Source organism: Myotis brandtii, unplaced genomic scaffold, assembly GCF_000412655.1.
Source record: "Myotis brandtii unplaced genomic scaffold, ASM41265v1 scaffold521, whole genome shotgun sequence".
Lineage (NCBI taxonomy): Eukaryota > Metazoa > Chordata > Mammalia > Chiroptera > Vespertilionidae > Myotis > Myotis brandtii.
The window spans coordinates 3910344-3920569 of NW_005369870.1; the positions used below are offsets into that span (position 1 = coordinate 3910344).

The 10226-nt window shown below is 48.2% G+C and overlaps 2 protein-coding genes across 5 annotated transcripts in view; one reads left to right on the plus strand and one right to left on the minus strand.

Moving 5' to 3' along the window:
* Window positions 1-1966, plus strand: part of STRC (stereocilin) — an 18321-nt gene extending 16355 nt beyond the window's left edge. Inside the window, exons 25-29 of the mRNA XM_005877541.2 lie at window positions 304-446; window positions 619-767; window positions 993-1090; window positions 1187-1334; window positions 1533-1966. Of these exons, the coding sequence (XP_005877603.1) occupies window positions 304-446; window positions 619-767; window positions 993-1090; window positions 1187-1334; window positions 1533-1621 (627 nt within the window). The 3' untranslated portion in view covers window positions 1622-1966. The remainder of the gene's footprint in view (window positions 1-303; window positions 447-618; window positions 768-992; window positions 1091-1186; window positions 1335-1532) is intronic.
* CKMT1B (creatine kinase, mitochondrial 1B) lies at window positions 1884-8199 on the minus strand. 4 transcript variants are annotated; one of them, XM_014548811.1, is made up of 10 exons: window positions 8022-8199; window positions 6922-7085; window positions 6037-6235; window positions 5738-5833; window positions 5122-5343; window positions 4890-4975; window positions 4646-4769; window positions 2650-2784; window positions 2337-2462; window positions 1884-2127 (listed from the first exon to the last, which is right to left on the minus strand). In XM_014548811.1, the coding sequence occupies exons 2-10, from the start codon at window positions 7068-7070 to the stop codon at window positions 2011-2013; spliced, it is 1254 nt and encodes a 417-aa protein (XP_014404297.1). In that variant the 5' UTR covers window positions 7071-7085; window positions 8022-8199; the 3' UTR covers window positions 1884-2010. The 4 variants fall into 4 exon arrangements, with proteins under 4 accessions (XP_014404297.1, XP_005877604.1, XP_014404296.1 ...); XM_005877542.2 differs by having other exon boundaries at window positions 6922-7236; window positions 8022-8198; XM_014548810.1 differs by lacking the exon at window positions 8022-8199 and adding an exon at window positions 7942-7958 and having other exon boundaries at window positions 6922-7236.
* Window positions 8200-10226: the final 2027 nt, after the last annotated feature.

Below are 10226 nucleotides of genomic sequence, written 5' to 3' on the forward strand. Positions count from 1 at the left end.
CCCACCCCAGGCCTTCACCACGCTATGGTCTGTGTCCATGGGTTATACATATCCGCATACAAGGTCTTTGGTTGATTACCTCCCACCCACCTACCCTCCCCCACTTTCCCTCTGAGATTCTGCACTCTGTTCCATGCTTCCATGTCTCTGGATCCACTCCGTTCTTCAGTTTATTTTGTTGGATCTTCAGGTCTTAATAATACAAGAATATAATCTAGTAGCACTTGTCACTTCCCTAATCACTTCCCCATCCACTAATTCTCCATGAATTCTCTCATCCCGTGCCCTCCACCCCGACCCCAGCTCCGAGTTGTGGTCTCCAGTTTCCTGCGGCAGAGTGGCCGGCACATGAGCCACCTGGACTTCCTTCACCTGACTGCACTGGGTTACACTCTCTGTGGACTGCGACCAGAGGAACTACAGCATATCAACAGTTGGGAATTTAGGTCACCTGTGGAGGGAGGGATGTGGGTGGTGATGTTGAGGTAACGGTGGGCTCACTGGGGAGGGCAGGATCACGAAGAAGTGATCCCATGGAGGAAGGGACCTCACCTGAAGCCATCTCTACTCTGATCCATCATAGCTGAATCGTTCTCCCTTCTCCTCCCTCTTCCACAGCCAAGCAGCTCTCTTCCTGGGCAACCTGCATTTCCAGTGCTCTGAGGACCAACTGGAGGTTCTGGCCCAACTCCTTGTGCTGCCTGGTGGTTTTGGCCCAGTCAGTAACTGGGGGCCTGAAATCTTCACTGAAATTGGTACAATAGCAGGTACGGAGGCTGGGTCACTGCTGGTGCTTGCTGTCAGATGTTGGTTTCCATTCCATGAGTGGAGGACTGCTCTGGAATTCTCAAGGTGGGAGTCTGGGAGTTTAGGTGAGAGGTTGGTGACGTGTTGGGGAAGGTCTATGGTTGGAAGAGGTCTCTAAGTTTGAAGAGAAGGGAAGAGGCCAGTCTAAGACAACTTTTGGATGTCCCTCCCACTTGCTTCAACAGCTGGGATCCCAGACCTGGCCCTTTCAGCACTGCTGCGGGAACAAATCCAGGGCCTTACCCCTCTTGCCATTTCTGTCATCCCTGCTCCTAAATTTGCTGTAAGTATTGATGGATCGGAGTGTGGAGTGACCATAAGAGAAGCAGAGCCCAACACGGGATACACTGGATATACTGATTCCTGCCTCCAACCCCAGGTGGTGTTCAGCCCCACCCAGCTATCTAGTCTCACCAGTGTTCAGGCTGTGGCTGTCACTCCTGAGCAAATGGCCTTTCTGAGTCCTGAGCAGCGACGAGCAGTTGCATGGGCCCAGCATGAGGGGATGGAAAGCCCAGAACAGCAGGGTGAGTTCTCAACTGCACAGCTTGACCCTCCCCACTTCCTAACCCAGAATCTGACCCCCAGCTAGGTGCTATCTGACTCTTAGAGCCAACCCACGGAGATCCCTGGAGTGAAGGGTATACAGACAGATAGTTTACGAGTGTCAATAGCTCCTGGGGAGCATAATTGTGACATCACTTCCATTCTCTGTCTCATTGTAGGTCGAAGCACAGCCTGCGGCTTCCAGAATTGGTCACAACCCTCCTGGATCTTAGCATTAGCCGTCTGCATCCTTGGCAACCTGTTATGAACCTGTATCTACAGTTAAAGAGTGTTGGGAAAGAAACCTTGAGCCACAGTGAATAAAGTGAAAATGGAATTATATTCCAATTACTTTCAGGAAGCTGATGAGGAACATGGGTACAATGCTAATGCTTTCCACCCAGCTGAGAATCAGTGTTCCTGGCATGCCGTGTCTGGAGTTTCTTTCCATCATGAATAACCCCATTGCCTCACTTCCTTTCATGGAGGCTGCTCCCTCCTCACCCCATCATTAGGAAACACACAGACAGTTGGAGCATAGCAAGGTGTCTTTACTGGGGCACAGGAAGTGGGGGGCATCCAGGGCAAGTAGGATAGGCCACCATTAGAACAGGCAGAAGTCCTGGGGATCTTGAGTCATCTGCTGAGGATGGGGAGTTAATGCTTGCTGTGGACGAGAGGTGGAGGGATGCGGATATCCTGGCCTCTCTCCAGACGCCGCTCACAGTCAATCAAATAGTTTACTCCATCGATGACCAGTTGCACCAGCTCCACCTAAAGGACACTAATTCTTGATCTCTGCTTCCCACAACCTGAGTTTCTTTCTTTAGCACTGATTTGCCTGCTTTGAAAACTCATTTCCAATTGCCTCCCCACTCAATCTGATTTTTATTTAAGACTCTATTAAATTCCTGAACCTCACTATTATATCTCAACCCTCATAGACTTATACCTCCCCTCACCCTAATCCCTGAAGATCTCACCTCTGACTTGCCCAGTCGGTCCAAATTAGAGATGTCAAAGGTACTGCCTGTGGCAGCTGTGTCCACTCCTCCAGTTCCACGCTTTTGGAGTCTTAGGTTCTCCAGGATCTTTGGGAAGCGGCTATCCTAGAAGGGAGATAGGGATTGGGAGCAAGGTGAATAACGACAGAGATTGGTTCTACCTGAGAGGGCCCTGAACCTGCTCAGAGCTCTTTCCCAATGTGTCTGGTTTCTTTCCAAAGTGCCCACTCCCTCTTCCTCACACAGCCACCTTCCTCACTCACACCCCTCTCTAGCCCCACAACTCCTTTACTTTGCTTAGCAGCGGCAGTTTGATGTGTACTCCTGCTCGTAGTCCAGTGCCCAGGTTAGATGGACAGGTCAAGATGTATCCCAAACGCTCATTCCACATGAACTCCCAGCCATGCTCCTGGATCAGCCGTTCCACCTGAGTTCACAAAGGCTCTGTTAGTGAAAAGTCAGGAATATGTGGACACTCCCATAGCTAGACTCACAGGACTCTAGAAATATGTCTAGAACCAGAAACTTGGGATGTGAAAGAATGACCCTGTCCAGGGTTTTGTTTGTTTGTTTGTTTTGCAGAAATGGTTTGTTATTATCTTGCATGTAAGGTAAGCCCATAATGATGAGATTGCAGAAAAATACCTTGTGTGTTGAAGAAGAGAAACTTGAGGGATTAATGCATTAAGGATGGTCCAGAGGTGTTGAACTGAACTGAGAAAGAGTTGACTATTCAATGAGCTCTGCATGCATTGATTATCTTTGTTTTGCTAATGAGCCTAGAACTTGGGAGGATTCTTTCAGACAGAAAAGGAAAATGTAGGCTTTGCAACAGGAAGAGGCAAGAGAGCCGTCTGTTAGCAGTGGAAGAAGTACATACCAGAAAGCAAAGAAAAAGTGTAGAAGGGCCATACTTACAGGTATGTGTGTGTGCCCGGTGGTGTTAGGGTGTTTTTGTTTCACTTAAGTATCCTAGTCATGAAGATGACTATTAGAGTTGAAGAGATGGGATCCGTCAGAGTGGTGGACATTAACACCACTACCTAACATGAGCAAAGGGGACCCTGTTTATGTTCAGAAAGAATCATGGCATCAGGGGATATTTTACATGCTGAACATGGGGAAACCCTTCCATCTAGAACCGTGGTCAGCAAACTGCGGCTCACGAGCCACATGCGGCTCTTTGGCCCCTTAAGTGTGGCTCTTCCTAAGCCTTAGGAGTACCCTAATTAAGTTAATAACAATGTACCTACCTATACAGTTTAAGTTTTAAAAATTTGGCTCTCAAAAGAAATTTCAATCGTTGTACTGTTGATATTTGGCTCTGTTGACTAATGAGTTTGCCGACCACTAGATTCTAGAATAACAGCAGCAGCTAAACCCTATTGAACATTACTATGGGCCAGGTATTTTACATGCATTATCTCATTTAATCCTCACAACAACTTAAAATGTAGGAAGTCTTATTATCCCAATTTTATAGATGAGGAGACTGAGGTATATAATTTAAAAAGTACTTCCCTACCCACTTACAATTGAAATGTTGTCTATTATTTGACAAAAACAGTAGAAATTTCCCAGCTAGATTATAAAAAGAAGAAGAGCTCTCTCTTTATAAGTCCAAAATAGAACTGTGTATATGAGAACATACAATAAGAATTGGGTTTATGGGAATTCCTAATCTAGAATTGAATATGGAAACTCAGTCCACATAGGATTGAGAATTCAGTTCAACCCTTCATGTAGAGCCACATATTCTGGAACTTCTAAGCCAGTTGATCCTCCACCTTCTCTCCCTCTCCCTGTCCCTCTTCCTCTTCCTCTCCCTCTCAGTTTAAAATTTAGACATGATACTTTAGCAGGAATGACAGAATCCAAAGGTGAGGCCTACCTATGCTCAGAACTGAGTGGTTAGAATCATGAACACAGCAATCTCTTATTCCATACATCAATCCAGGCTCAAACCTTTTCCTTATCTGCACATCCCACACCACACACCCCAGGCACTGACCCACCATCTATTATTTTTTCTTCAGATTATCTGATAACTGCTTTATTTTTTTAGATTCCTGACACTGTCTTCCTAGTCTTAGGGTGACCATATATCCTGGTTTCCCTTGGACAGTTTTGATTTATACCTGTTGTCCTTGAGTAATTGATGATGATCTCTTTTACTATCAAAAGTGTCCTGGGTTGGTTGATAACTTATATGGTCAATCTACATGGGCTAGCATTTTGTGTTGTCTTATGCCCCCCCCCCCCATTTCCCTTATACGCTCTTGTCCAACCTCTTTGAGGCCTCGGCAGAATCTTTCAAACACTCTCTTCATGTTGCCACCCTTCTCCATGGAGATGACTCGTGTATGATCCTCCTCATTCACCCAGATTAAGAAGCTCTTCTCATTGTTATGCCTGAAGGCAGGAGAGAGGGAAGGACAGGGGTCAATAGACAGGGCAAGAATGGGGAGAGGTAGAGGGGCAAACGGCACTTATGGGGATATGGTGACAAAAGAGGTAAGGTAAGCCTCATACCAAATCCCACGGGCATCTGGCCAGTCTCGAGCCATTCCTGCTGCAGTCAGCAATGGGGACACAGGCTTATCAAATAGGAAGTGGTCCTGGGGAGATAAAGGGACTTGGCTTAAGAACTCTTACAGTAGCCCCTAGGCCTCTCAAAGTCCATCTGTCCCATCTGGCCCAGCCTGCCCTCTGACTCTTCGTTCCATCTGCTCCCCCCACCTAGCACTCTCTCCAGGCCCCTCACATCAATAAGCTGCTGCTGTTCAGCCTCTGTCATTTCACTGAGCCGATAGTAACGACCAGCCAGGTCACCCTTCAGGCCATTTAGTGCGTCCGTCACAACACGTTCCACCTCTCGCCGCTCTGCCCGAGTGCAAGCTGGAGGCAGACTGAGTCCCCGGATACTTCGGCCAGTTCTGACTCTTGAGGACAATACATACCTCTCATCAAAGTAGCCAGAACGTATCTGTGGAATAAGAGAAATTAATATAAGTCACAAACACAGTAGGTGGGGACGGAGGGCCTTGGGGAAGAACAGATTCCTGACATTCTCTTCCTAGTCTTAGGGTGACCATATAGAGGAGTCCTCATTGCATGCATTGGAAGGAGAAGTCCATTGGGCAAGCAGTCCAATTGAAGAGGGCATTATGATCCCTCCCCCAAACTGCCCACCTTGAGGAATGGTCATTCTCAAACACCCTCTCTTCTTCATGTCTGCTGCTTAAAACACAATCCTTTCTCCACACCAAGACTGAAAGCTCAGTAGTATAATGACCATGCGTCAAAAGATAATTAAGGATCGAAGAAACAGACTGTTGTACATAAGGCAATGCAAATCAAAAGTGGAATATTTGACCCACCTTACTGGCATCCAGGTCAGTGGTGTGTTTCATTATCCGGGGATCATATCCATTATGTCGTTCTTGGATAACAGGGTCAAACAGCTCAGCAAATACCTGCAGGAGAATTAGGAGGGAGAGGATGGTTAAGGAGGGGGCATCCCCTCCTAGGCTTTAAATGTGGATTGATTTCACAGGGTCAGAAAACATAAGTATAGATGGATCAGTTTCAAGGGTAAGTGAGGGGTTTTAATGGGGAAGGAGCTGGGATTACTGGGCAGATGAGTTGGATCACCAGGGAAACTCTGAGGGCCCCCTACCTCATAGCTTTCCTCATCTCCAGCTACCATGCCCACAGTCTTGATGAAGGGGTGGCCGGGGTTGTCCACGCCAGTCTGGATACACTGATCTAGCGTCCAACCAGTGGGTGTGGTCTTGTCGCAGAGCCGGGCATAGACTGCTGGGGTCAGGTGACTGGCCATGCAGTTGTTGTGCTTTCGGAGGTCTGGGTACTCAGCACTAGGGAGGGGGTACCCAGTAACCATGGAGGGAGAGCACAGGTGGCCTAGACCTAGTGCCCTCAGCCAGGAGCTGTCCTATTAGCTGTGTCTGGCTGTCCTCCTGGGGAGGAGGGCAGACTATAGAGAAGCTAAACCTTGGTAATCTCATTAGGGATTTCAGGGTCTATTCTTTCCCAGCAGTTCTAGCTTCCTCTGGCTGGCCAGCTCAATTCTCCCAGATCTGCTCAATTCTTCCATCCCGTGAGCACAACATTAAGAATGGGGGAGGGGAAAGACGAAGGAGGAAATCTAGGAAATGGGGGAGAACAACAAGAAAAGGAGATGAACGAGATCAAAAAGGATAGTTCCTGATCTCTCAATTAGGGATTTGGACAGAGATGCAACCAGAACTCACCGGACCAGGTTACAGATCCCCAGGAATGCTTTGGCCTTGTGGTTTTAGCTTCCACCCCCACCCCACTCAGCACTAGGCCATGGCTTGAGGATCCTGCTACCGAATGTCAGGGCAGGAGCAGGCTCAGGGCAGGAACCCAGAGGGAGGTCTCCAGACTGTACAGCAGCCCACTCCAGAGCCTTCGTGGCTATAGCCCTTCTCTGTTACCCGGTCCTCATCTCCATCCCCATCTCCGTTCCCATCACCACTTCCCGGGGTGGGGGTGGGGGTGGGGGCTCAGACACTGATACCTCGGGGGATACATCCTCCGTCGTTCACTGGCGGCTCGTACAGGTTCCGGGCGGAGCAGAAATCCAGCAGCTACAGACCCAGCTCCAGCCAAAGCCAAGAGCCTGAGCCCGGGGCGGGCGGACAGCAGACGAGAGAAGGGACCGGCCATGGCTCGAGGATCCTGCTACGGAATGTCAGAGCAGGAGCAGGCTCAGGGCGGGAACCGGGAGGGAGGATGCCACCAGGGGGATTGCGGGCCGGAACTGCTGGGTGCAAGGCTGGAGCCGAAATGAGGCCCGGAGTGAAGGCTGGAGTGCAAGCCGGTACCGAGCAGCCTGCAGGAAAGGCGCAATGAGCTAGCGGGAGGAGGCGAGGCAGGCCTCAGCCGCAGTCTCCAGGGGTGGGGCTCACCCAGACCCCGCCTTCCGCCTGCCACCGCGCTAGGTGTGCGGAGACAGAGGTAGGCGGCAACCGCCTGGTAGATTAGGGGGACCAGAGGGACCGGGGATTTGCACCCTTGGGATAAGGCTGCCCAGATTTCAGCACCAAGTAGAGGAACAGCACCCAAGGGGTCTGTTCGAATACCCTTCCCCCAAGCCTCTCGATTTAATTGGAAACTCGATTCGTCACTCTGGGGGTGTGAAAGGGTGACCGTGCCCAACCTCTTCTCTGTTTTCAGTCTGCCCCTGCAACCTCCCCGTCTTCCCAGGGGAGGGAGCCCCGGGGGATACACACAGATACCAGAGGAACACACGGAGAAAGCACAGAGTTAGAGGCAGAGACTGGGAAAGACATCCGCTGGTTCAAGGTCACCTTTTCTTTAGAACCAGGAAGAGAACCCAGGCACCTCCCTTCATACCTGTACTCTCCTTACAAGGTCGAGAAGAATCAGGGAAACATGAACTCTTACCTGATCGATGCTGTGTTCCCCCACCCTGCCCCTGCCCCCTAATCTGAAGCTCTGCTATGTCCTGCCTACACTTCTTAGGATCCCTCACACTTTTCCCCTTCTCCACCCTCCTTCCCATCCCCTGGTTCACCTTTGATCGTTTACTTCTCAGCAGTCTATTCCAGGCTGCTCACAGGACTCCCTCTGAGTAGTCTCTGCAAACTTGCTTACCTGTTGGTTGCACGGAGGTAAGGCTGGGGTCGGGCAGGGAATTGTTGGTTTTCTCTTCCTCGTCTCCCCTCTCTGTAGCTCCCAGTTCCTGGGCTGACGTGGAGTATAAAGGTGAGTTAGTTACAGGGTGTGGTGAGATGATTGGGTGTAGGAATGGAACAGGCAGGCACAGGTTCCCGTTCACAAGTGTTTCCTCTCTTGGCTCCCTAATGCTGTTTAATCCAGGGTGTAAGGGGGGAGTGGTGTTCCAGGGCATAAGGTCTCCAGGGAATCTCAACCTTCCCTTTGATCCTCTGTCTTCCCCTCTTTCCTTAGATTTAAGAGGGCTTTATTCCTACAGCTCCCAGTGTGACTTTGGTGTGACTTGACTGTTGTCCTGGCAGAAAGGAGAATAAATGTTGCAGCTGAGGTAGCGATGGGGGGCTTCAGTATGGAGGGTCAGTTAAGGTGGGGTAGTCATGGTGGCATTAGCCCCTTCCCTCCGCTTTCTTGGTGTATCCACAAGACAGTAAGATACTTGAAAATCTTAGGGGAGAGTATTTGAGAAAGAGATATTCCTACACTCCACCCCTATACTCTCATTCCCTTCATTCTTCTCAGGCTTCCCTTGTGGTCCTTTTCCTGCCTTCTTCATTTGTGGGTATCTTTAGAAGCCATCCACCTCTCTTTGGGGTCCATCACTTAATTCCTTTTTCTCCTGGTAAAAGAGCAATTATCAAATTCTGCAGTTGAAGTACGGTCACGCTTGGAGAGACATGCAAAATGTTACCTGTGTTGTGGGGGCTTATTACCTAAATTGAGGAGTAGCTATGAGTAAGCAAATATAATTACAGGGTGCACATTTACCCTGATAAAGGAGGGAGATGATCTTCCAGAACAGTAGGGTTATTTGATTGAGATGGCAGTTACTAAATTAAAGAGGTGGGAAGCGAGAATTACAGAAGGAAAAATAAGAATTGCCTAGAGGAGTAAAGAAATCACTCAAGCCCTGGCCAGGTAGCTCAGTTGGTTAGAGCATTATCCCAATACACCAAGGTTGTGGGTTTGATCTACTTGCTTAGGTTCTACTTGCTTAAACTCTGCAGGGACCTTGGGAATGCCACAAGTCAGGGCAAATACAAGAATCAACCAATGAATGCAAAAATAAGTGGAAAATGGATCAATGTTTCTCTGTCTCTCTCTCCTCCCCCTCACATCCTCTCTCTCAAGTTAATTTTAAAATCTTAAAAAATAAATCACTCAATATATGGCATTTAATAATAATTATTATCAATCATATTCAATATTTATAAAGTAATTTACAATTACAAGGGACTCTTGTGTGTATTATTTCATTGAATTGAATTGAATTATATTGTTCCAATGGATGACTAAAGATTGAGTCTACATTTCCAAGAGAATGAGAAGATATGTTAATTACCTACAAGATGCTTTAATAACTTGTTTGAAAGGTTGGAGTGGTAGAAAGGATATGAGCCTGAGCATGAACTAAGGAGGTTTCTATTTCTCTTAGGGCCAGTCATTAGAATCATCTCTATCCCTTTTGGGAAGCCTTGGGGTCAGTATAATATGCACCTGACTGAAAAAGTGGTAAGATTTCAAAGGGTGCAGGAAGAAACAATGAACTTGGAATTGTTTTAATCAGGGAAATCTAGGTGAGGCTGCAAATATAACAATACAAACATATACAAAATGCTTTCACATAACCAGTACCCTATGAGTTAGGTTTTTAATCCCACTCTTTTACAGATGAGAAAACGGAGGCCGAAGCAAGTTCAGTAACTTGTTCAAGGCTGCACAGCTATTACAAGCAAGGCCAGGAGTCAAGTCTAGAGGACAGAGAACAAGCAAAGTGAGGAGAAAGGAATCAACTTGTTCAGTCGTCCATGTCCATTCATTTACTTGACATCTTCACTCGGTAACATTGTTAACTTATATTTATTGGATCTCTACGTATATCACACTCCGTTTTTATTTTTTGTAAAACAAAAAGAAGACGAGGTTTTGTCCTCCAGGAGGTGCAACGACACAAACTCTTCCTCTTCTTCTGCATGTTGCTCGACGCAGTTAGAAATCGGAGCATCAGGTTGCACTTCTTCCACAGAGCCGCTAGGGGCCACCCTGCTCCGCGCAGAAGCGCCGGCCAACGCAGCCTGACTCCGCTGCCGGTGCGCGCCCTCCGCTGATTGGTGGCACCGAAGAGAA